The sequence below is a fragment of the Bombina bombina genome, chromosome 3 (genome assembly GCF_027579735.1).
Source record: "Bombina bombina isolate aBomBom1 chromosome 3, aBomBom1.pri, whole genome shotgun sequence".
Lineage (NCBI taxonomy): Eukaryota > Metazoa > Chordata > Amphibia > Anura > Bombinatoridae > Bombina > Bombina bombina.
The window spans coordinates 1101021677-1101049323 of NC_069501.1; the positions used below are offsets into that span (position 1 = coordinate 1101021677).

Genomic DNA, 27647 nt, shown 5'->3' on the forward strand with positions numbered 1-27647 from the left:
TTTAAGTGCAATAATAGTCAAGTTTAGTGGATTTAGGTACATTGGAGCATATAGAGGTAGGAGTGTTAAATGCAGTGAAGGCTCTGGCAATACAGAATTTTATGTGTGGTGGGGGTCACAAGTGGGTAACTGTGTTGGGGGTTGCTCTTAAGGAGGTCCAGCTATTTATAGGGCGTTAAGTGCAGTGGAGAGTCCAGTTGTTAGCATGTTAAGGGTAATGGAGGGGGTGAAGTGCAGTGGGGATTAGAGGTCATGAGGGGTAAGGAAGTTAGGGGGTTAAGGGAGGAAGCATGTCTGACAGTTAAGGGTTAAGTATAAGAGGTTAAAGTGGTTCAGAATTTAAAGGGACACTGTACCCAAAAAAATTATTTTGTGATTCAGATTGAGCATGAAATTTTAAGCAACTTTCTAATTTACTCCTATTATCAAATTTTCTTCATTCTCTTGGTATCTTTATTTGAAATGCAAGAATGTAAGTTTAGATGCCGGCCCATTTTTGGTGAACAACCTGGGTTGTCCTTGCTGATTGGTGGATAAATTCATCCACCAATAAAAAAGTGCTGTCCAGAGTACTGAATCCAAAAAAAAGCTTAGATGCCTTCTTTTTCAAATAATGATAGCAAGAGAAAGAAGAAAAATTGATAATAGGAGTAAATTAGAAAGTTGCTTAAAATTGCATGCTCTTTCTGAATTACAAAATAAAAAAAATGGGTTCAGTGTCCCTTTAAGGGCTGCAATGGTTAGGAAGTTAATTTGTATTAACTTAAAGGATAAGAAAAAACAAATACATTAGGTAAATTAATTGATGCATCCATTTGCCTTTCAATTCATGTAGGCGGCCATTTATTATTTGTTTATTTCAAAGAATAAACATTAATTTTGGCATTCATACATAAACATATGCATATCTCTACTACCTTCCCTTCTACAAAAATGGCCCCCCAGTATCTGCAAGCTATGTTTACCACCATGTATCTCAGACGTAAAGAGACATGAAACCCACATTTTTTCTTTCATGATTTAAAAAGAAATTGCAATTTTAAGCAACTTTCCAATTTACTTCTAATGTCTATGTTGTCTAATTTTCTTCATTTTCTTGATATCCTTTGTTGAAAAGCATATATAAATAGGCTCAGTAGCTGCTGATTGGTGGCTGCACATAGATGCCTTGTGATTTTCTCACCCATGTGCATTGCTATTTCTTCAACAAAGGAAGATTGAAGCAAATTAAATAACATAAGTAAATTTGAATGTTGTTTAAAATTGTATTCTCTATCTGAATGATGAAAGAATTTTTTGGGTTTCATGTCCCTTTAACTCAGATCATCTAGCACAGCATGCTTTCAATACAGGACAACGATTTAGAAAGTAAATAAGGTGGGAGATCACCATCAATAACTTTAACAAGACTTTTCAAGGTAAGAATTAATCTCATTTTTTCTTTTTGACACCTCCCTCTATTTACTGATCATATTTCTTGTTCCTTCTGTTTCATGTCCTTTATATGCTGACTTTGTGTATATTCTGCGCCACTCTACACTTCAAACACATAGAAGCAGAACTGGCATGCACAGATAGACAGACAAATGCCTGCATCTTCTCCATCTTACATGTGTCCAGAATGCAACACCACTAACAACTTATGCCAGCTATTGAATATGTTCTGTATTCTTACTCCTTGCAAAGATTTGAATACTTTCTGAAACTTATCTTCTCACAGAAGCTCACTGCAAAGAAAATAAACCTTGAAGACAGATCAGCAACACATTGATAAATGACAGAAGTGTCTGGCACTTACTAGTTTAAGTAGTTTATTGCACAACAATACAAAACCGTGACATTTTAGGGACTTCACCCCTTCCTCAGGACTTGAAATTTCCACAAGTCGACAAGTAGACATTTTGACTTTATCCTGTTTAACATTGAGTGGACTCAGGTTCTGTCCTATGATTAAAGCACTATCCAGGAAGGATTGTAAGATTTCCTGGCAGGTATAAAATATAGTTTAAAAAGATGCCACACACAAATTAGCATATCCTTGTTTGAAAAGTATATTAGAGTGTGTGGTCACATAACACTTACACCACCCTACAACTATGGTTCATTGGTTGGATTCCGTAAAATAACGATGTAATATTATTAAAAAAGATAAACTAACTTATCTCATGACAAGTTACTACTGTGCATGAAGGAACTTGAGAAATCTGAAATGCGTAGATGTACAAGCTAGAGAAGTCCTTTCTTTAAAATCGACAAAAATGTACTTTAAACATGCTGAAAGAAGTGTTTTTTTTTTTTAACATTTTTTTTTAAATTTAACCCCCCCCCCCCCCCAAATTAATGAGAATTAATCACTGCAGAAAAAAACATTGCCTCTAGCCTTTTTATTAATCACATTCCAGCACCAGACTCTGAAAGTACTTCAAACTGCACCAAATCCTTTTCACATGACAAGCTCATAAATTATTCAACTCATTAGAATTACCAAGAGAAATAGAAATAGCTTCAGTGTAAAGGACATATTTTAACTCTGGAGGGTCAAGTTAAAGTTTCCTCAGCTGAGCACCAAGTTGTCAAACTTCAAAAAGAGGCAGTAAAAGAGAAAGTGTTTGTAGGATTACCTTTTTGTTATTCAAAATGGCTATTTTCAGTAACAAATGCAAAAATTATTTAAGTAGTTTTTTTTTTTGGGGGGGGGGGGAGGGGAAAGCTAAAGTAATTGAGTACAAATAGCATAACTCCCAACATCTCTTGGTATAGGAAGGTAAGTGGAGACTAGTGGGCAGTAGCCCACTGTTTTTTGGAGGAAAGAGTCGCATTAGGCGGGACAGTGGGAGGGGCCATATGTGTTATTAATGTGAGTGAGCAAAGTCAGAGTGTGCTGTGGGCAGTCGGGCTGTCCCTTGGAAAACAACATATGCCCTGATGGGGAAGCTGCAAGAGGGACATCGGTAGGTCTCCCAACCCATGACAATCCCAGGCAAGATCAAGGGCAGTTGGGAAGTCTAAAACAGTCTAACACAGCAATTAATGTATAACTTCTAATTTTAGAAATGTAAATAAATTAATACCATTGCACACCAAACATAATAAGGGTGTATAGCTATTAAGATGACGTCCCCATAATACTTCCTGGACCCTTGATCTTTAGTTTTGTGGCCACATTTTTCCAGATATTATAGTCTAGAACCAACCCTGGCGTAAAAAAAAAAAAAAGAAATAATACTCACCATATTCAATAGCTGACTTTAATCGTGCATCTGAATGAGTTGATCCAAACGCATTACGCACAAATCGTCTTCTTCGCCGCAGGTCATCTTCCCAATAATCCAGCCGCCAGAAGTCATGTAGTTGGCTGTAAATTGACAGCAAGATCATAAGTAGAAATACACGTTTGGTAATTAATAAAGCAATAACTAGTCTTGTACACAAGGCTCTTCTAACAATATATCTGAAACCTTTAAAATGTAAATTTGGTAATAGATATCTTCAGCATTGAATAAATATATGTGAATGCATTTTTTCATCTGCCCTTCCAATTTCTGTACAGAATGCAAGTATTATTTTTTATTGACAATTTACAAAGGAACATTATGATTTAATTATTATTTTTTTAAAAAAAACATTGTCACACCCATGAACATAAGACTTTCATTTACATTTTTATGATGCTAAAAAAAGTGCACTTAACTCACTTTTTATGCCACACAAATTTATGTTTCAGAAAAAAAAGCTGAATTAACACTTTTGTAACCATAGTTTGGCTCTAACAAACTCCTTCAGTAATTATCACCTAAACATGTTATAAAATTGGCTCTAATATTCCCCAGATTATTTAAGCGTGCTAGAAGTTGGTATTAGATTTTTTCCTCAAGATATATGTACATACCATAGATAAGTTAAAGGGAATTTTTATTGTTTTTTTGAATTTTTATTGTTTAAAAAGTTAGATAATCCCTTTATATACTTTTTACCTCTGTGATTACCTTGTATCTAAAGCCTCGGCAGAATGCACCCTTATTTTAGTTCTTTTGACAGACTTGCATTTTAGCCAATCACTGTCCTCTCATAAGTAACTCCTCTGGCGTGAGCACAATGTTATCTATATAGCACATGTGAACAAATGCCCTCTAGCTATAAAAAACTGTCAAATGCAATGAGATAAGACATACTCCATCAGCCTAGTGCTTTAAATGCAGTTAGGGATTCTTAATAGGGCCATGCAGATGTGGTTCAAAATATATCACCCAGAACCACATCTACCAAGCTTAAAGTGACATGAAAGTAAAAACGAATCTTTTATGATACAGATATAGTGTGCATGTGTCTTGAGCATTATATGACCCTAGTATTTTCAAACGGTGCTGTCATGAAGTGGCTCAAAACACATTAACTCTACTAAGCCTACATAGGTATGCTCTTCATCAAAGGACATTATAAAAAGGAAAGGAAATTAATAAATTAAGTAACTGGAAAAACATAAATTATGCTTACCTGATAATTTCCTTTTCTTCCGTTGGCAAGAGTCCACAACTGCATTCATTACTTTTGGGAAATAAGAACCTGGCCACCAGGAGGAGACAAAGACACCCCAGCCAAAGGCTTAAATACTCCTCCCATTTCCCTTATCCCCCAGTCATTCTGCCGAGGAACAAGGAACAGTAGAAGAAATATCAGGGTGAAAAAATGTGCCAGAAGAATAAAAAGACGCCCCACGTAGAAATTATCAGGTAAGCATAATTTATGTTTTTCTTCCTAATTGGAAAGAGTCCACAGTTGCATTCATTACTTTTGAGAAAACAATACCCAAGCTAAAGAGGACACTGAATGCTAAAACAGGAGGGTACAATAGCCGTCCCATTCTGGGGGCACCAAGCCAGAAACCACTACCCAACAAAACACCTGCTTTGTCCTTAGCCGAGAAAACTTTAAAAAGGAAAGGCCCCAAGGGCACTGACCCGCAGATAGTCCAGAAGCCTAGCTAGAGACCACAACATCAGACTCAAATGAGCCAACAGTCCTCCAGGAGACACTGTTGCCTAACAGGCGGTCCCTCACCACTCCCCCTCACTAATGAGGGGAACACCAGCCTAAACCGCACAAGGGATAAGGCAAGGAAGAACTGAAAGGTCATCACAAAATCCATAAAAGGAAAACCCCAATAGCGAGTCCAGCTCACAAAGACCAAAATGGGTCCTGACAGACAAGGGGAGGCTACGCCCAGACCAAGCAGAAACCAGAGGTTTAGGACCGGGCCTCGAAACAGAGAAACCTCTCTCTTAATATCATGCAAAAGCACCGAAAGACAACCTCACATCGTCAGAACTAAGAATACCATAGTATTCAGACAAAAAAGAATGCGTAAACAGACCCAGACAAAAAATCCTGAGTCAAGAACACGCAGCCATCATTAGGATGACACAGAAGAATACTTGCTGAGAAGTAAAAAGTGGCCAGCAAGAGAACAGATTGCAAAAGGAAAACTCCCAGAGGGCACACTCTAGGCAATCGAAGCCGCTAGACCTACACACAGGGCTCCAAAAGGGGAAGCAAATAACCTCAACGAGACCCACTGCACCCCCAAGAGAGAGAGGTTACACCCAGAACCCGAAGGTGAATGGTAACCCTGGACCCTCAGATTGTAAACCTAGGGGGCTAGCTACAATGCCAATCTAGATCCTGACGATGACAACGCATCTCAGAACCCACTCCCAACCGGGACAGCCCAAGCATCGGTAGGTCTTGAAAACAGGGAAACAGAAGAACCCCAACACCAGCTCAAAAACGAGCGGAAGAATGGCCACAGTCATCCCAACAGAGCACGGGTACTAACCCAACTCCTTAGAAACAGATGACAAGGCAGTAGACCCAAAGGAATCTAACAAAAGTCCCACCATAGTCTCGACACAGAGCCAGCAAGACTCCAGATGGAACGTAACAACCTAGAGAAAAACATCCCTCTCTGAAGGTTAACTCTCAGTTCCAACCTCCTGAATCCAAGAGAATCCCTAAGAAAAGTGACCACACCACCATAAGGAGGAGAATAAGTCCTCCACCCTAAGAAAAGGGATGGGACCAAAAAGGCAGAGCACCTGCCCACAAGACACAAAGCCAAAGGCTAAAGGAGAGATCAATCTCCAACGCAGATGAACTTGAAGGAATCCCCCTAAGGAATTAGCTTGCTAACACACATTCAATGTGCAATAGCTGCAGCAGAGACACTGCAAACCCATTCGCCTGCAGAGCAGTGAATCCATAAGGTAACCACAGCAAGCTGACGAAGGGAAACCGAACATAAAGGCGTAAGTCAAGCCCAATGAGCATCAGCACTCAGACAACCTGGCCAACCGTGACCAGGTCAATTAGTCCAAGTAAAAGGACATAGCCCAGGAACTGGGGAACCCCGAATCAGCCCTGGAGCCAAAAAGTCCGGCAACAACTCAACAAAGGAAAACACTGAGTGAAGCCTCAGCAACCGGAAGCACCAGGGAGAAAACAGATCCTAGCCCCCAATTGTTTAAACAAACAATATCAGAGAACTTAACAACCCATCTGATATAAAAAACCAGACCACAGGGAGATATCAATGCAATATCCAGATCAACCTGGATAACGAGATAACTCACAAGTCCCGAACCAAGGAAGAGACCACCCCTTGCTAAAGCCCAATACTTCAAAGCAGCTAAGGCGTTAAAAGTCGTACGACGACACTAGAGTCCATAGACCAGGAGTGTCCAAACTTTGCTCTCCAGAGGTTTTGGGACTACATTTCCCATGATGCTCAGCTAGATAAAATGCTGGCTGAGCATCATCGTAAATGTAGTTCCAAAACCTCTGGAGAGCAAAGTTTGGTCTTGAAAAAACGTTACTGTACCTTTAAGAAAATAAAGTGAACACAAATTCTGCAAAACAGCCTAAACGTTAGCGAAAGCAGCCGAAACTTTTAGGGAAGGTACCTATTGGCGATCTGGTATTGCACCCCAAGTATGGACCCAATTTGAACTGCCATAGACTCTCAAACAGTCTCCGCATCACCTCCATACCATCAGAGGATCATAGAGATAAAAGGACGCACAGCATGCCCAGCTCCGAGCAGCCCAAGGAGGCCACGCCCAGTGTCCCTAACAGGTAACGACCACATCCCGGAGGGGAAGCCAGCTCCCTAAAAGGAGACCTAACTCACATGGAGACAACAGAGGAAGACCAAAAGGTCTCATAAAAACAGCTAGACAGTACACAATGTGTAATAGCTGCAGCTGGTCACATTCTGCAACACATCCGCTGCAAGGCAGCTGAACTACCCATAAACTACTAGCTGGTGAGACCTAAGTCCAGAAGGACAATTCCCAGGGCCTCAAAAAGAAAAAACATAATTTATGTAAGAACTTACCTGATAAATTCATTTCTTTCATATTAGCAAGAGTCCATGAGCTAGTGACGTATGGGATATACATTCCTACCAGGAGGGGCAAAGTTTCCCAAACCTCAAAATGCCTATAAATACACCCCTCACCACACCCACAAATCAGTTTAACGAATAGCCAAGAAGTGGGGTGATAAGAAAAAAGTGCGAAAGCATAAAAAATAAGGAATTGGAATAATTGTGCTTTATACAAAAAAAATCATAACCACCACAAAAAAAGGGTGGGCCTCATGGACTCTTGCTAATATGAAAGAAATGAATTTATCAGGTAAGTTCTTACATAAATTATGTTTTCTTTCATGTAATTAGCAAGAGTCCATGAGCTAGTGATGTATGGGATAATGACTACCCAAGATGTGGATCTTTCCACACAAGAGTCACTAGAGAGGGAGGGATAAAATAAAGACAGCCAATTCCTGCTGAAAATAATCCACACCCAAAATAAAGTTTAAAAGAAAACATAAGCAGAAGATTCAAACTGAAACAGCTGCCTGAAGTACTTTTCTACCAAAAACTGCTTCAGAAGAAGAAAACACATCAAAATGGTAGAATTTAGTAAAAGTATGCAAAGAAGACCAAGTTGCTGCTTTGCAAATCTGATCAACCGAAGCTTCATTCTTAAACGCCCAGGAAGTAGAAACTGACCTAGTCGAATGAGCTGTAATCCTCTGAGGCGGAGTTTTACCCGACTCAACATAGGCATGATGAACTAAAGATTTCAACCAAGATGCCGAAGAAATGGCAGAAGCTTTCTGGCCTTTTATAGAACCGGAAAAGATGACAAATAGACTAGAAGTCTTTCGGAAATTCTTAGTAGCTTCAACATAATATTTCAAAGCTCTAACAACATCCAAAGAATGCAATGATTTCTCCTTAGAATTCTTAGGATTAGGGCATAATGAAGGAACTACAATTTCTCTACTAATGTTGTTGGAATTCACAACCTTAGGTAAAAATTCAAAAGAAGTTCGCAACACTGCCTTATCCTGATGAAAAATCAGAAAAGGAGACTCACAAGAAAGAGCAGAAAATTCAGAGACTCTTCTGGCAGAAGAGATGGCCAAAAGGAACAAAACTTTCCAAGAAAGTAATTTAATGTCCAATGAATGCATAGGTTCAAACGGAGGAGCTTGAAGAGCCCCCAGAACCAAATTCAAACTCCAAGGAGGAGAAATTGACTTAATGACAGGTTTTATACGAACCAAGGCTTGTACAAAACAATGAATATCAGGAAGATTAGCAATCTTTCTGTGAAAAAGAACAGAAAGAGCAGAGATTTGACCTTTCAAGGAACTTGCAGACAAACCTTTATCTAAACCATCCTGAAGAAACTGTAAAATTCTCGGAATTCTAAAAGAATGCCAGGCAAAATGATGAGAAAGACACCAAGAAATATAAGTCTTCCAGACTCTATAATATATCTCTCTAGATACAGATTTACGAGCCTGTAACATAGTATTAATCACAGAGTCAGAAAAACCTCTTTGACCAAGAATCAAGCGTTCAATCTCCATACCTTTAAATTTAAGGATTTAAGATCCTGATGGAAAAAAGGACCTTGCGACAGAAGGTCTGGTCTTAACTGAAGAGTCCACGGTTGGCAAGAGGCCATCCGGACAAGATCCGCATACCAAAACCTGTGAGGCCATGCTGGAGCTACCAGCAGAACAAACGAGCATTCCTTCAGAATCTTGGAGATTACTCTTGGAAGAAGAACTACAGGCGGAAAGATATAGGCAGGATGATACTTCCAAGGAAGTGATAATGCATCCACTGCCTCCACCTGAGGATCCCGGGATCTGGACAGATACCTGGGAAGTTTCTTGTTTAGATGAGAAGCCATCAGATCTATTTCTGGAAGTCCCCACATTTGAACAATCTGAAGAAATACCTCTGGGTGAAGAGACCATTCGCCCGGATGCAACGTTTGGCGACTGAGATAATCCGCTTCCCAATTGTCTATTCCTGGAATATGAACCGCAGCGATTAGACAGGAGCTGAATTCCGCCCAAACCAGAATTCGAGATACTTCTTTCACTGGGAGTCCCTCCTTGATGATTGATGTATGCCACAGTTGTGACATTGTCTGTCTGAAAACAAATGAACGCTTCTCTCTTCAGAAGAGGCCAAGACTGAAGAGCTCTGAAAATTGCACGGAGTTCCAAAATATTGATCGGTAATCTCACCTCCTGAGATTCCCAAACCCCTTGTGCTGTCAGAGACCCCCAACCTGTAAGACTTGCATCTGTTGAAATTACAGTCCAGGTCGGAAGAACAAAAGAAGCCCCCTGAACTAAACGATGGTGATCTGTCCACCACGTCAGAGAGTGTCGTACAATCGGTTTTAAAGATATTAATTGAGATATCTTTGTGTAATCCCTGCACCATTGGTTCAGCATACAGAGCTGAAGAGGTCGCATGTGAAAACGAGCAAAGGGGATCGCGTCCGATGCAGCAGTCATAAGACCTAGAATTTCCATGCATAAGGCTACCGAAGGGAATGATTGTGACTGAAGGTTTCGACAAGCTGAAATCAATTTTAGACGTCTCTTGTCTGTCAAAGACAGAGTCATGGACACTGAATCTATCTGGAAACTCAAAAAGGTTACCCTTGTCTGAGGAATCAATAAACTTTTTAGTGAATTGATCCTCCAACCATGATTTTGAAGAAACAACAAAAGTCGATTCGTATGAGATTCTGCTAAATGTGAAGACTGAGCAAGTACCAAGATATCGTCCAAATAAGGAAATACCACAATACCCTGTTCTCTGATTACAGATAGAAGGGCACCGAGAACTTTTGTAAAAATTCTTGGAGCTGTTGCTAGGCCAAACGGCAGAGCCACAAACTGGTAATGCTTGTCTAGGAAAGAGAATCTCAGAAACTGATAGTGTGCTGGATGAAACGGAATATGCAGATATGCATCCTGTAAATCTATTGTAGACATATAATGCCCTTGTTGAACAAAAGGCAGGATAGTCCTTACAGTTACCATTTTGAATGTTGGTATCCTTACATAACGATTCAATATTTTTAGATCCAGAACTGGTCTGAAGGAATTCTCCTTCTTTGGTACAATGAAGAGATTCGAATAAAACCCCAGCCCCTGTTCCAGAACTGGAACTGGCATAATTACTCCAGCCAACTCTAGATCTGAAACACATTTCAGAAATGCTTGAGCTTTCGCTGGGTTTACTGGGACACGGGAAAGAAAAAATCTCTTTGCAGGAGGTCTTATCTTGAAACCAATTCTGTACCCTTCTGAAATAATGTTCTGAATCCAAAGATTGTGAACAGAATTGATCCAAATTTCTTTGAAAAAACGTAATCTGCCCCCTACCAGCTGAGCTGGAATGAGGGCCGCACCTTCATGTGGATTTAGAAGCTGGCTTTGCTTTTCTAGAAGGCTTGGATTTATTCCAGACTGGAGATGGTTTCCAAACTGAAACTGCTCCTGAGGATGAAGGATCAGGCTTTTGTTCTTTGTTGAAACGAAAGGAACGAAAACGATTATTAGCCCTGTTTTTACCCTTAGATTTTTTATCCTGTGGTAAAAAAGTTCCTTTCCCACCAGTAACAGTTGAGATAATAGAATCCAACTGAGAACCAAATAATTTATTACCCTGGAAAGAAAGGGAAAGTAGAGTCGATTTAGAAGACATATCAGCATTTCAAGTTTTAAGCCATAAAGCTCTTCTAGCTAAAATAGCTAGAGACATAAACCTGACATCAACTCTGATAATATCCAAAATGGCATCATAGATAAAATTATTAGCATGTTGAAGAAGAATAATAATGTTATGAGAATCATGATCTGTTACTTGTTACGCTAAAGTTTCCAACCAAAAAGTTGAAGATGCTTTTCTTAGAAAGGATTCAATTTTCCTATCTAAAGGATCCTTAAAGGAAGTACCATCTTCCGTAGGAATAGTAGTACGTTTAGCAAGGGTAGAGATAGCCCCATCAACTTTAGGGATTTTGTCCCAAAACTCTAATCTGTCAGACTGCACAGGATATAATTGCTTAAAACGTTTAGAAGGAGTAAATGAATTACCCAATTTATTCCATTCCCTGGAAATTACTTCAGAAATAGCACCAGGAACAGGAAAAACTTCTGGAATAACTACAGGAGATTTAAAGACCTTATCTAAACGTTTAGATTTAGTATCAAGAGGACCAGAATCCTCAATTTCTAATGCAATTAGAACTTCTTTAAGTAAAGAACGAATAAATTCCATTTTAAATAAATATGAAGATTTATCAGCATCAACCTCTGAAACAGAATCCTCTGAACCAGAAGAATCATTAGAATCAGAATGATGATGTTCATTTAAAAATTCATCTGGATAAAGAGAAGTTTTAAAAGACTTTTTATGTTTACTAGAAGAGGAATAACAGACATAGCCTTCTTAATAGATTCAGAAACAAAATCTCTTATGTTATCAGGAACACTCTGAACATTAGATGTTGATGGAACTGCAACAGGTAATGGTATTTTACTAAAGGAAATATTTTCTGCATTAACAAGTTTGTCATGACATTTAATACAAACAACAGCTGGAGGAACAGCTACCAAAAGTTTACAGCAGATACACTTAGCTTTGGTAGTTCCAGCACCAGGCAGCGATTTTCCTGAAGTATCTTCTGGCTCAGATGCAACATGAGACATCTTGCAATATGTAAGAGAAAAAACAACATATAAAGCAAAATTGATCAAATTCCTTAAATGACAGTTTCAGGAATGGGAAAAAATGCCAAAGAACAAGCTTCTAGCAACCAGAAGCAATGAAAAATGAGACTTAAATAATGTGGAGACAAAAGCGACGCCCATATTTTTTTAGCGCCAAATAAGACGCCCACATTATTTGGCGCCTAAATGCTTTTGGCGCCAAAAATGACGCCACATCCGGAACGCCAACATTTTTGGCGCAAAAGAACGTAAAAAATGACGCAACTTCCGGCGACACGTATGACGCCGGAAACAGAAAAGATTTTTTGCACCAAAAAAGTCTGCGCCAAGAATGACGCAATAAAATGAAGCATTTTCAGCCCCCGCGAGCCTAACAGCCCACAGGGAAAAAGTCAAATTTTTTAAGGTAAGAAAAAATGATTGATTCAAATGCATCATCCCAAATATGAAACTGACTGTCTGAAAATAAGGAATGTTGAACATCCTGAGTCAAGGCAAATAAATGTTTGAATACATATATTTAGAACTTTATAAAAAAAGCGCCCAACCATAGCTTAGAGTGTCACAGAAAATAAGACTTACATACCCCAGGACACTCGTCTACATGTTGTAGAAAGCCAAACCAGTACTGAAACGAAAATCAGCAGAGGTAATGGTATATATATATATATATATAAAAGAGTATATCATCGATCTGAAAAGGGAGGTAAGAGATGAATCTCTACGACCGATAACAGAGAACCTATGAAATAGACCCCGTAGAAGGAGATCATTGCATTCAAATAGGCAATACTCTCCTCACATCCCTCTGACATTCACTGCACGCTGAGAGGAAAACCGGGCTCCAACTTGTTGCGGAGCGCATATCAACGTAGAATCTAGCACAAACTTACTTCACCACCTCCATAGGAGGCAAAGTTGGTAAAAACTGATTTGTGGGTGTGGTGAGGGGTGTATTTATAGGCATTTTGAGGTTTGGGAAACTTTGCCCCTCCTGGTAGGAATGTATATCCCATACGTCACTAGCTCATGGACTCTTGCTAATTACATGAAAGAAAAGGCCAAACCGCCCAACTCAGCGGCAAGAGGGCGCAAGCCCACCAACCCTTCCTACATGGGAAGGAGCCTGACAACCCCAGACACAAGGGAGAGAGACGCTGCGGAACTCCACTGACCCAGTCATCCAACTTGAAGGCTATAAAGACTGAGACAATCCTTCCTGCCTCACTGACCCACCGGTCACCTAGAATGCTTAGTTTAACATGAGCACTCAGCGTCTCTACCGGACCAGCCAAGCAGAGCGGCGCCACGTGTCCGAACAGCTACCAGACAGAACTGAACCCAAACAGAACCAGCCTGCAATCTGGGTCCTAACCGTCAAGCCGCATAAATCCTTCCTCAGAGGGGAAGAAGGAAAACAGACAGGACATCCTATCAGATGAAAATAAAATACAAGGCAACCCGTAGGTTAACAAAAAAGAGGGAATGAATCACATAGTGCACAATGCAGGACTGTCCCTGCTATGAGAGAAAGCGCGCCAAGCTTGTAAGCTGCATGGCTCTCAAAGTGAAAGTGAAACCTGTATATTCCATAACAGTCTATGAGCCCATAACATCTCACACATAAAGCAGCATAAAATTAAATAAACATATAAGATTATTATTCCCCCCTGTTCAATAATCCCCCTAAGGAGATATTAACCCTTGATTCTATAAAGATAAAAGGTGCCACACTGTGACCCTGTCTTCTGCGTTAACATTATGCAATAAAAAATGAAATGATCTTACCAGAATCTACGCCATGGAACAGGAACACGGCCCTTCAAGTGTGACAGGTCATAGCAGTGCTCCTGACATGAACTTGAGTGAAGAAAGCATGCAGCGAAACTCGTCAACGCTGATTGCCATATGAGTCGGGATGGTGTCGCAAAGGGAAGCTCCCTCTGCATCTCCGGACTCTAACTTTCACCCAGGCCCTCACTGAGAAGCTTAAAGGGCTACTTAAAACTCCTGTCCCATTGCGAAGAGTAGTACCCTCCATAAGAGACAAAACAAATTCTGACACTTCTCTGCCAACCTCCTGGGATGAAAGGCAAAGAATGACTGGGGGATGAGGGAAGTGGAAGGAGTATTTAAGCCTTTATAATTAGGAAGAAAAACAAATTATGCTTACCTGATTCATTTTCCTTTTCTTCCATTTGAAAGAGTCCACAGCTCCCCACCCTTTTTCTACATGGGGCGATTTTTTTATTCTTCTGACATTTTTTCACCCTGATATTTCTTCTACTGTTCATTGTTCCTCGGCAGAATGACTGGGGGATGAGGGAAGTAGGAGTAGTATTTAAGCCTTTGGCTGGGGTGTCCTTGCCTCCTCCTGGTGGTCAGGGTCTTATTTCCCAAAAGTAATGAATGCAGCTGTGGACTCTTTCCAATTAGGGAAAAAAATGTAAGCTGTATATGAATCATTTAAGTTTAATTTTGACTTTCACGTCTCTTTAAAGGGACAGAGGCTCCAAGTGGTCCCAGTGAAACCTTAAGCCTCCCATTTATGGAGAGTTAGAAACTAGTGCATGCCTATGTATATAGGCATATAACTAGGTGCAAGTCAACGATGTGCTTATATGCAGATATATTTGAGATACATTTAATGCATCACACAAGTAATAGACTATAATGGCTCTCAGATACAGTCTCGGATTGGCTGTAATGCTCCAATCAAAAAGAAGGACATAGCACAGATACAGCCAAAATACATTTATAATAAATCAATTAATAAATAAAAATGGAAAAACAGCACATGTACTTTTACTGCACAATGGCTGAAGGCACTGCTCAGAAGGAGATGCACTAAACTTTATGCATCAAGTTCTTGTCCCATTAAACAAAACAAAGACAAGTGACACTCCAAACTCAACCAAGGGATTTCCACAACACTCACATTTACTTGGTTAAAGAAAAAAAAATGAAGATAACCTTTGGAAAGGTCTTCTATTAAGGTGTTAAAAATTTCCAGCCACACATTCTAAAATCACTTTTCAGTTCTCTTACTGTTAAAAAACATTTATCATAGGGAGCCCATTTACTAATGGGCATCAAATTACAAGTATTAATGGCACTGCTTGCTTTGTTTTACAGTGGTTATAACAAGGCTTGTAAATCAAAGAGCAAACCTTCCTATAAACAGTTTGCGTTTTAATGACTATGGTCCCTTAGCAGAATGAGTTTAAAAGCATAAAATATTACACACTTGAAATTTGTAGAATCGTGATTAAAATAATGTGTTGAAATATTCATTGGAATGATTCCCTACTGCCCCCAGCAACCTAAGAAAATTGCAATTTTATTCATTATTAATAACACTGAATTAGAGTTGCAAAAATATTCCAGCATGTGGTAATTGTCGTGGTGAATTATTATTCCAAAGCTAACATGGTGCTTGTACGGTTTTATAGCTTCTAGCTAATAACTATTACCAGCCGTACTGCCATTTGCAGGTTAAATTGCTTTTGTTTTTATGTGCAGATGCGATATAAAGCTTTTCCTGAACAGCTTGCAAATCATGTACTAGCCCATTATGGATCTTTATAAATAATATAAAGTAAATAAAATATGTATTGGATTGTAAAGGAATAAAGCGCTAAAAAATCATAGTCTATAATAATGGTAATATTCTGTATAGAAGTGTATATTAGATCTACTGCTCACACTTTGTTGAAGGTGTTCAACTGAAACAGAGTAATCATGATATACAGATTATTTTATATCATACAACAGAGGGCTGCAACGGAAATGGTTAATTAGCATTAACAATGTGATTATGACAAAATGCTCATTACTCAGATTCGCTTTGGTTCCAGGCAACATATTAGACTCAATTTCTTAAAAGGACATTACATTTTAAATGTAAATCTTCATAAATTGTTAAATTATGCACAGTAAAAAGAATGCTCATACACTAAATACTTTATTTTTCCTGCTTTCTGTTCCCTTCTTTTCCACCACCACCACTAAACTCAGTAGAGCTCAGATCCCCAAACCAGCTACGTAATTCTACACAGTGGTTTCTTGATTAGTGAATACACTCATTTTTTTGTATTATGTAATTTATATAGTATATAACACTGTAATTTAAGCAACAGTCTAGGCCAGGTCCTGCTCAACTACAGCATTCAGGCCACACATCTGGAACCCAAATTTTTTTGCGTGGCCCTGAGCACCTTTGAGCAGAAAACAGACATTAGTAGTTTGTTATTTCGAAAACATTTTCATACTTCTCATTAGGTAATTCAGCATGTGTATTTGTGAACTTCAGTAGTATATACAATCATAGTCATTAACAGTAATTTCCTATGTGACTTTTTACTAAAAAAAAGTGATTATAATCTAATTTTTTTTTTTGAGGCGTTATCGTTAGTCTAAGTGAGAGTATAATATATTGTGGACCACAGTCAAAACTACCATTTGTAATCAGCCCTAAATACAAAAAATATTTGGGGGATGTTATTAAGCCAACAATATCATCAGCTACAGTCAATACCAGTGTCTTAGCTTTGACAGAAGTATCTAGGTATACTTGCAATTTCTGTATTCTGTAAACAGCACTGCACCTAAACAGTGCAACTGTAATGGTGCATCCTGTGAAATCAAATCTACAAGGTTATGGGCAACAGAATTGAAGCTTTGGAATGTCTCTGTACACTATATAGTTGCAACACTAGAAGCCATAACTGGTGATAACATCCTGTTTAGTGAATGGGATCGGCAAAGGGCCCAACAAGTTTACTGCACACTATAGGCTGAGGAGGTCTTCCGAGACAATGTTAAGGCAAAAGAATCCCAAACCCTCTGAGGCTCACAAGAGGATACAAGAAAGGTACCACTTGATTCTCAATGGCTGAAAATTGAAGCTTGGAAACAGATTAGTGAATTAAGTGCCTCTGAGGATAACTCTATAAAGTGGCAGAAAGGTAAAGTGCAGGGGGGGGCGTGTCTGACCATCGACCAAGATGGATGCTTTCAACATGGGCTGTGTCTGAGCATAAGCAACTCCACTGTTTGTTGCCTTGCTAACGTATAATCTACAGCTACTCTGAGCGAGATCGTACACTTGAGCACTTGAGGATCAGATCTATCTAGTTTTTTTTCACGATATTCCAGCCCAGCAGTCCATACTAGAGGAGGTGCACAGCGGAGGCCTTATTGCAGCCTGGACATTCATCTACCCCTCCAAGTTCCTGCTTAAGGATAGACGTACACAGATACTACTACTGTTTCAAACCACTGATTTAAGAAAAGCTGCTATTTAGCAAAGGACACACTTTCTGTATAGTGTTATAAAACGACAATTCTTTTCTTTTTTGGTTCCTTGATATACCGGGAGGAACGGACGATGAAGCATGATATTATTTCCGGAGGTAACAGCTGAACTAAGCAGGCTTCTAGACGCATGTCAGATTGCTATTTTAGATGCGTTGCAGGACGCAATCACTACCTCTGAAGACGAAACCTCACTAAGAGGGCTTAGTGGTTCCTGCGAGACAGCGGACTGGGCCAGGGAGCCCCGTGGACAATACTCGGCCACTTCAGTTGTTACGCTCCGTCAGGAGACTGAGGAGGCCTTCCTATTATGGGACATGGCACCGGACCAGAACGTAAAGGCCATAAATGGAAATTGGGCCGTGCGAGGTGAGAGAACAGCCTACTCTAACTTTGCCGTAATATGTGAGATGGGGATTCAACCTAATTCCGGCATGACATGTGAGGAGAATACCTTGATAAACAACTGCGATTATCTGGCAAGTAGAACTATACTACCTAAGTTAAAGGATTGGTCTGGTAAAGTTTTACCCACAAATATGGAGCCGACCATTGAACTGAGCCTAGACACATCCCTGCGAATCCCTTCCTCCAGCATGGGGTTGGATTGCTCACTTCTAACGCATCGCTGCACAGCAATGTCCACTCTACTATCCTTCAATGTTGTGGGAATAGGATAGTTGTCGTTTTGTTTTAGTGAGTCTCTAGCAACTCATAGTGATGAGAGACTTCCCTATGTGAACACTTTATTTCTTTCTCAACATAGATCACTTCTTTGAGCTGGACATAGCACCGCTGCAAGTCTTTACTAAGGGGTATACTATATGGTTATATTATTATATGTGGTTCTTTTAATATATGTGGGGGCATTTTGTGATCTATTTTCCATATGCTGCTGGACATTATGAGAGATGAAGAATTGCTGCCCTATGTCCAAAATTTTGCTAAGCTTACTTTTGCAGCTCAATATCTTTTTACATTTCGATTTTAGAATGATTTATTTGCAAAGCTTGTGCCATTTTAAGTTTAAGTTTTATCTTATCCCAATGCTAAGTTGCGTTAGTAATTATTTCTTTACTGTCATGTGTATGTGATTTCTAAGTTGCTGCTACATATCTGTTACATACTGGAGTGGTAGGTAGATAGAGCCTTTTAAAGTAAAGACCTTATAATGCGGAGTATACTATACACTTGTAGGAAGTTTTTAAGATTAACCACTAGATAACTTATTCCCCGTCCAAGACCTATCTCTAGGGTGCTTGTAACCCTAAATTGAGCACCCTATATCTTTATTTAGTGGATGTCATCTGACACTAAAAACAACTAAAGATTCCCATCCTATCCACTAGAGAGGAATGCTGGACTAGCTAAAGTTAGTTTCAATTTAGATTGGTAGGCTTATAAACTACATCTATTAAGTCATCAAATCACGGCCAGGTCCCCAAGCTATTCCACAAACATGGTTGTAATATCTTAGTTTGATAGTTTTACTCACTTAAAGTGTTATAAAAGGTACTTAGAGATTGGAGAGACTTCTAACCCTTTTGCTCCTCATTCCATTCCAACAGATTTGCTCTGATATGCTTATGCGGCTCCTTTAGATTGAAATTTGCCCCCCCCCTCTAAATATTTGTTTATTTATACAAGCAGCGAAACACAGACTCTTTAAGACCTCTCCCCGATATCTTCATGAAAACAGAATAGTGTGTCCTGTTCTTGCAAAGTTATTTCCCTTTTCACAATTCTCGATAGTTTATAAACTAGATGTACTGAAAAGATATCCTATAGTTAAGTTTAAATTGTTTAGATGATACTGAATAGACCTAATAGAGATCTTGTGAAACTTTTATATTTTAGGCTTCTGAAGAGTGTAGCATTATTTTGCATTTCCTTAATCCTTATAGTCCATGCTTTATGTACAGTACTATGATAAGTTGCTGTTTTTCATATATATGGAAAGGTATTGTTGTGGGGCCCAGAAGGAGGTCCTATATGTCTAAAACTTAAAGAATTGAGGTCAGTTACTATGCCTATTAACCATATAGATAATACAACACTGTTAGTATTATTATGGGCTCTCAGCTTATTACTACGTATAATTATTAAAATGTAAGCTACTGTTTATGACTCATATTATTGATGTGATATGTTCAGTGTCTCAAGAGTATTGTTTATTTATGTAATTTGCCCCCATGGGTTGGGGTCCTATTTACGTGGTTATTCTGTATTGTTTTATATTTTTCCTCAATAAAAAATTTTCTGAAAAAAAAAAAAAAAAGAAAGGTAAAGTGCAGGGAACCAGGACAGAAGAACTACATCATGAATGTCTTCTTTGTCGTACCAAAGATGGATGCAGGAAAAAAGTGCTAGATACCAAGTGGGCTCCAGATGAGGAGGGATGATATATACCCCACCAGTAAAAATCATATGATATCACTAAAGCATGGGAGAAGGTTAAGAAAGGAAAATATTGTAAAATGAACTGGTTTTAAATCACTTCATTTACAGAAAGATTAAACTGTTGTATATCAGAAAATATATGTAATTTGCTACATACAGAAAATGTGACAATGACCACATTCAAACTGCTTTGTTTAAATGCTGCAACTAAAATGTGCCAAGCTATCCAACACCTTCCGTCTTCCTCACTGTTCAACTGGGGGATTAAATAGTAAAAAGCCACAAAAAAAGTGTCACCTTGCAAATTATTGCTGATAATATATTAAATTGGGCCATATGTGATGTTAGATTAATATAAATAGCTGACAGAACACTACAAACAACAAACCACATTCTTAGCATTAACAATCATGTTTTCTATTTACTGCCGCATAGACCACAGAGAACCATTAGCCCATATTAATGCAAAACTTTCATATATATTAAAATACTGTCAATCATTGTAGTATTCAGGTGTCATGGATCCCTTAATAACAATATAAGTTTAGTCTAAAACACTAACAATACTTCAGATGACATAGTGCAAAGGGGGTAGTTTACTTACATTTGAAAGACAAAAGAACTATAATACAGTGCATCAAACTGCTGCAAATTCAACAGCCACAATACACAGTCTAACACTTGAGACAGAAATTTTAGCTATAATCACAGGTGCTGATATAACCAAATGTTTTCCCATGAAACTGAATATTACATTTAATTCCAGGCCATTTTTCAGTCTACTTTATTGTGTGATAACAGTTTTCTATTTTCACAATTATCTACCCATTAAAATATCTGTTACATTTAAGCAGTGTTTAGAAGCACTTTGGGGCATGCAATATATTTAGGTCACTCAATCTGCTTAGGGCTAGATCATGTGCAAACCACTATAATGGATGAGCTATGGGAAAAAAATAGCAGCAGATTTTTCATAGCGGCTCTATTTTAGCAACTTCATACTCACAACCCTATTGAGAAACGGTTTGATATATGTGGTTTGGTAAATTAATGTAATCAGATCGACGGGTGGGTTAAGTTTTGATAGTAATAGATTAAGTGTGATGAATTAACCCAATCAGGATTAAAAACGCATTTAAATAGAGAAGTAAACCCTCAAAAAGAAGCAGATGATGGAAAAAAGCAAGAAGGTGAAAATATAGAAGAAAAGGACTCAATGTCACGACTCTCTCTCTCTCTCTGTATATAAATATATATATATATATATAAGATTTTTATTTATTTTTTATTTTGGGGCTTATATATATAAAAACCTTTTTCGGGGGGTTAGGTTAAGGGAGGAAGGATTAAGACTTAAGTGGTACATGCAATTAGGGTTAACGGTCTGAGGGCTGCATAGGGTTTAGATTTAGTGGAGGTATGTGTGATGAGGATGTGATTATTGGGGATTTACCGTGGTTTTGGGGTTGGGAATAGGGAGGTTTTGGGGTTGGGAATAGGGAGGTTTTGGTAGGGAAGATCACGGTTTGTTAGGACATCTTTGTCCAGAGACTGTTACATTTCTGGTTAACTGTACTAGCACAGTATAATAGATTAAGGTTAGCAAAAGTAAGATAGGATTACTTTTAATTGTGATAAGAGAGTAAGATCAGCAGTAGTTAGGGTTTAATTGTGGTGGGAGTTCATAAGGTCAGATAGGGATTGCATTTAGTAGTGATGAGGAGGTGTGATCAGAACTGTCTAGGGTTAAAAGTGGTGGAGGGATTAGGTCAATAGTGGGTTATAATTAACTGGTTCTAGTAGATTTGAGAGGGCGCTAAAACAGTTAATAGGACTCTTAGGGATTTATAATGTGAACATCAAACTTAATCTAAAAAGTGTGTATATTTTCCCAATATGTTTATAACACAATAAATATGTGACCAAATAAGTTTAAAACACAACGATGTGTGACCTAATAAATATGTGATTCAGTGATTATGTGATTCAAATAAGTATTGTAATAATTGAATGGTTCATAAGAATCTCACCATAATATCTCAATAGTGAATGAATGATACATTTATTGTAAACAGATATTAAAAGAAATCTTAAAATATTCTTTAAAAATCAACCGCTTAGGGATCTTTAGCTTTTTTTTTTAAAGTATATGCATAGGTGATCAAAAATACGTTATAATTCATTAATAGCGATCATATATTGTAACTCATTTGCAACAATCATATGGTGACAGTCCAAACACATTTAGAAACTTTTCGGAGTTTATAAACAGTTCCGAGTTTATAAACAGTTCCCCTAGGAATTATTATTCCATATGTGTGTGCTTCTTCGTTAGCCAACAGTTTTGAACCAGGTATACCCAAAAATGAATATAGATTTGGCCTTTTGTAAGTCTTAACGGATCTCCTCCCGGTCCTTTGATCACAATCTTCTCTTATGTCCTGTTATTTACAGGATCTTACCTCCGGTCCTTTCAGTGGCTTTGTTTGGCTCCCTCTGCGTCCAGAGACGCCAAACTCGCTTCCTTATCCCCGTCTGGTAGCGGCTTTCTTCTGACGTCACAAATGTGTGTCAGAGAGTCTCATGAATCTTTCTTCGTTACTTATGCAATTGTATGTAAATACCCTTCACCGCTGTCTGTCATAAAACCTCTTTATGAGTACCGCACACTAGTACATATGTATGCTGGTATTTCAAGAGTAATAGATACAGACACGGATCCTGCGGGTATACTTTTTAGTCGAATCCTGGGTCTTGGTTATTCTCTTGCACAGTATAATAATAATATAATTAACTGCTCAGGGGGTATATTGTAATAGGAGGTTAATACAATGGGGAGTAGTAAGAGAATGATGTCTGTCCCATATCTAGCAATAGCAAAAGGGCTGTTGGTACGCTGCTCTTTCTCTATCAATAGAGGCTTGCCTAGGCCCATAGAAAATAGCAGGTTTCCTTTTTGGTTTCAGAAGGTTTAAAGGACCAGTAAATACAGTTGATTTGCATTATCAACAAACACACGATAACAAGACAATAAAATAGCACTTAGCCTGAACTTCAAGTGAGAAGTAGATTTTCTTTTCTGACAAATTTAAAAAAAGTTATGTCTATTTCCACTCCCCCCTGCATCGTGTGACAGCCATCTGCCAATCACAAATACATATTCATATATTCTGTGAATTCTTGCACATGCTCAGTAGGAGCTGGTGACTCAAAGTGTAAATATAAAAAGACTGCACATTTTGTTAATGGAAGTAAATTGGAAAGTTGTTTAAAATTGTAAGTTCTATCTGAATCATGAAAGTATTATTTTGACTTGAGTGTCCCTTTAAGGTTAAGAAAAGATATTTAATGTAAAAATCTGCTACATATGATTGCTATGAAAGAAATTTCTTAAAAGCAGTAGGAGAGAATTATAGATTAATGTTTTGACTTAAGGTTTCTGGAACTTGTATTGACTAAACAACTGGCCTCTTTATATAAATATATGCTATAGAACTGTCAAATTACTTTGTACAACACTGTTACACAGTAAAACTCACAATTCTGGTAGTCAAACACAATTTTACTAGACAGTGTGTGTAAGTATAAGTAACATTTCTAGCACTCACTGCTCAATTTCCAAGAAAATTCTATTTTATAAAAGCGGTTGGGTTTTGGAGAAAAAGGCATATAATATATTTAACAATATAAAAATTGAGCATCACTTAAGAAAACTTATCCAGATTTATAGCTAACACATAAACATTCACAGATTCACACTACTCACCAACTCCGTCAGCTTCATATTTCCTCTACTTTATAGAGAGGTTTGTAATTATTAGAACTATCGACGTAGGAACATTTATACAAAAGGTCACGGCTCACAATTTAATGATCTTAATTGGTCTCAACCTTGAACAAGGAATTGTTTCAGTCCTTAAACATAGAGATTTAGAATAATAGCTAAATAACAACATACTACCACATTATAAACACTTGTCCACACTAAAAAATTGTAATAAAAAATATATCTGAATTTAATGAAAATGTGTATCTTATTTTAGCTAATATAAAAATAATACATATACACACACTCACACATTATATATATATATATATATATATATATATATATATACACACAGTGTATATATATTATATATGTGTATGTGGTGTGTGTATATATATATATATATATATATATATATATAATGTATGTGTGTCTGTGTGGTATATATATCCTCTCAACCACAATTATGAACTATTAATGTTACCATTTTAGTAGAAACAAACAATTTATGTGTTTGCACAAAATCTAATAAACCTCTATTATAATCCTTTTAAAAGTTCTGTTATGAAGGTCGAAACGAAGCTACACCCAGGTGGTAAATTGCCATAAAACAAGCTAACAAGTTATTGAGCTGGCATTGGTTCCTGAGAGCACAAATCTTTTCTGTATTTATTCAGTCTCCCTAAGGTGAAAAGGGAAAACCAGACATGGACTCCTTGCCTGGTGTGCTTAGAGTAATATGGATGCACATCACTGACGAGGCCCAATAAAGGTGAAATTGATCGCCTGGGGTTGCCATGTTCCTTGTGTAGAGCGGGATTGCCTGGTATTTCAGAGCTGGACTGGCCTTGTTTGACTGGGTCAGACTGATATAATTCAGGAAAGTTCTTCTTTGTGAAAAGCATTATTTGGCTAAAAGAGGCTGCACCCAGGTGGTAAATCGCCACACAACAAGCTAACAAGTTATTGAGCTGGTATTCGCTCCTTAGAGTACACTTATCTTTCTGTATGTATTTAGTCTCCCTAAGGGGAAAAAGGGGAAATGAGACATGGACTCCTTTTGCCCAGTGTGATTAGAGGAATATGGCTGCACCTCAATGAAGATTCCAAATGAAGGCTGAAACGATCGTCTGCGGTTGTCATGTTCCTTGTTCAGAGAGGGATTGCCTTGCATGTCGGAGCTGGACTGACCTTGTTTGAGGTGTAAAAGGAGTAAAAAGCATAAAAAAGAGGAACAGGATAAATAAAGTGCTTTATATATATAAAAAAATCATAACCCTTAAAAAATTGGGTGGGTCTCATGGACTCTTGCCACTATGAAAGAAATTAATTTATTAGGTAAGTTCTTACATAAATTATGTTTACTTTCATATAGGTGGCAAGAGTCCATGAGCTAGTGACGTATGGGATATAATACCCAAGATGTAGAAGTCCACGAGTCACTAGAAAAGGAGGGATAAAATAAAAACAGCTATTTTCGCTGAGAAATTAAATCCAAAAAATAAAAAAGTTTTCTTAAAAATGTAAAAAAAACCTTAAATCATAGTCACTAGAATCAAACTGAGACAGCTGCCTGAAGAACCTTTCTACCAAAGGCTGCTTTTAAAGAAGCAAACACATCAAAATGGTAAAATTTAGTAAATGTATGCAAAGTAGACCAAGTTGCTGCTTTGGAAATTTGATCAACTGAAGCTTCATTCTTGAAAGCCCAAGATGTGGCGACTGATCTAGTAGAATAAACTGTAATACGCTGAGGTGGAGACTACCCCACCTCCAAATAGGCTTTGTGAATCAAAAGCTTCAACCAAGATGCCAAGGAAATGGCAGACACTTTCTGACCTTTTCTGGAACCAGAAAAAATAACAAATAGACTAGAAGTCTTTCTGAAATCTTTAGTAGCCTCAACATAATATTTCAAAGCTCTTACCACATCTAAAGAATGTAAAGACCTTTCAAGAGAATTCTTAGGATTAGGACACAAGGAAGGATCAATAATTTCCCTATTGATGTTGTTAGAATTCACAACCTTAGGCAAAAATTTAAACGATGTCCGCAAAACAGCTTTATCTAGATGGAAAATCAGATAAGGAGACTCACAAGAGAGAGGAGACAATTCAGAAACTCTTCTAGCAGAAGAGATAGCCAAAAGAAATAAAACTTTCCAGGAAAGTAGTTTAATATTCAAAGCATGCATAGGCTCAAAAGAAGAAGCCTGCAAAATCTTTAAAACCAAATTGAGACTCCAAGGTGGAGAAATTGATTAAATAACAGGCTTGATACGAATCAAAGCATGAACAAAACAGTGAATATCAGGAAACTTAGCAATCTTTCTATGAAAAAAGACAGAAAGAGCAGAGATTTGTCCTTTCAAAGTATTTGCAGACAAACCTTTATCCAAACCATCCTGAAGAAACTGTAAAATCCTAGGAATTCTAAATGAATGCCAAGAATAATCATGAGTGGAACAACATGAAATATAGGTTTTCCAAACCCTATGATAAATCTTCCTTGAAACAGACTTACAAGCCTGTATCATAGTGTTAATTACTGAGTCAGGGAAACGTCTATGACTAAGAACTAAGCGTTCAATTTCCATGCCTTCGACTTAAGAGATTTGAAATCCTGATGGAAAACTGGGCCGTGAGACAGAAAGTCTGGTCTTATAGGAAGTGACCAAGGCTGGGAACTGGACATTTGGACAAGGTCCGCATACCAGAACCTGTGAGGCCATGCTGGTGCTATCAGAAACACATAAGATTGTTCCATTATGATCTTTGAGGTCACTCCCAGAGGAGAAAAAATGTAAGCAGGTTGGTAAAACCATGGAAATGCTAGAGCATTCATAAATTCCACCTAAGGATCCCTGGACCTGCAGAGGTATCTGGGAAGTTTCTTGTTTAGACAAGAGACCCTCAGATCTACGTCTGGAGGACCCCACATCTGCACAATCTGACAGAACACATCTGGATGTAGAGGCCACTCCCTGGATGTAGAATCTGATGGCTGAGATAATTCGCTTCCAAATTGTCTACACCTGGTATATGAATCGCAGTGATTAGACAAGAATTGGATTCCGCCCAAGAAAGTATTAGAGATACTTCTTTTATTGCTAGCGAACTGCGAGTCCCCCCTTGATGATTGACATATGCCACTGTTGTGACATTGTCTGTTTGGAACCGAATATATGATCCTCTCTTAATAGAGCCCAAGTCTGAAGAGCTCTGAAAATAGCACAGAGTTCTAATATAGATTGGTAACCTCGCCTCTCGAGGATTCAAAACTCCTTGTGCTGTCAGAGACCCCCAAACAGCTCCCCAACTTGAGAGACGTGCATCTGTTGTAATCACAGTCCCGGTAGGACAAACAAAGGAGGCCCCTTAAACAATAAGGTGATAGTTTAACCACCAAGTCAGAGAGAGTGGAGATTTGGGATTTAAGTATATCAGTTATGACAACTGAGTATACTCCCTGCACCATTGGTGCCACATGCAAAACTGTAGAGGTCTCATATGAAAACAAGCAAAAAGGATCGCTCCCGGTGCTACAATCATGAGACCTAAAACTTCCATGCACATAGCCACTGAAGGGAATAATAAGAGCCTAAAGGTTTAGACAAGCTGAAACAATCTCAAACGTTTCTTTTCTATTAGGGATAGAGTCATGGACACTGAATCTATCTGGAAATCTATTGAGCTAGTATCAAGATAACGTCCAAATAAGGAAACACTGCAATACTTGCTCTCTGATTACAGATAGATGGGCACCTAAAACTATTAATATTCTTGGTGCTGTTGCAAGGCAAAACGGAAGAGCGACAAATTGGTTATGCTTGTTTAGAAAAGAGAATATCAGAAAACGATAGTGATCTGGATGAATCGGATTGTGAAGGTAAGCATCCTGTTAGTCTATTGTGGACATGAAGTGACCTTGCTGAACAAAAGGCAGAATAGCCCTTATAGTCACCATCTTGAAAGTTGGGACTCTTACAAAGCAATTTAAAGTTTTCAGATCCAAAATTGGTCTGAAAGAATTTTCCTTCATAGGTACA

At 38.2% G+C, this 27647-nt stretch overlaps 1 protein-coding gene across 1 annotated transcript in view; it reads right to left on the reverse strand.

The window, feature by feature from the left end:
* The window catches only part of NBEA (neurobeachin), a 1472531-nt gene that overhangs the window by 448680 nt on the left and 996204 nt on the right, over positions 1-27647 (reverse strand). The window contains exon 38 of the mRNA XM_053708445.1: positions 3231-3355. Coding sequence (XP_053564420.1) covers positions 3231-3355 — 125 coding nt within the window. The remainder of the gene's footprint in view (positions 1-3230; positions 3356-27647) is intronic.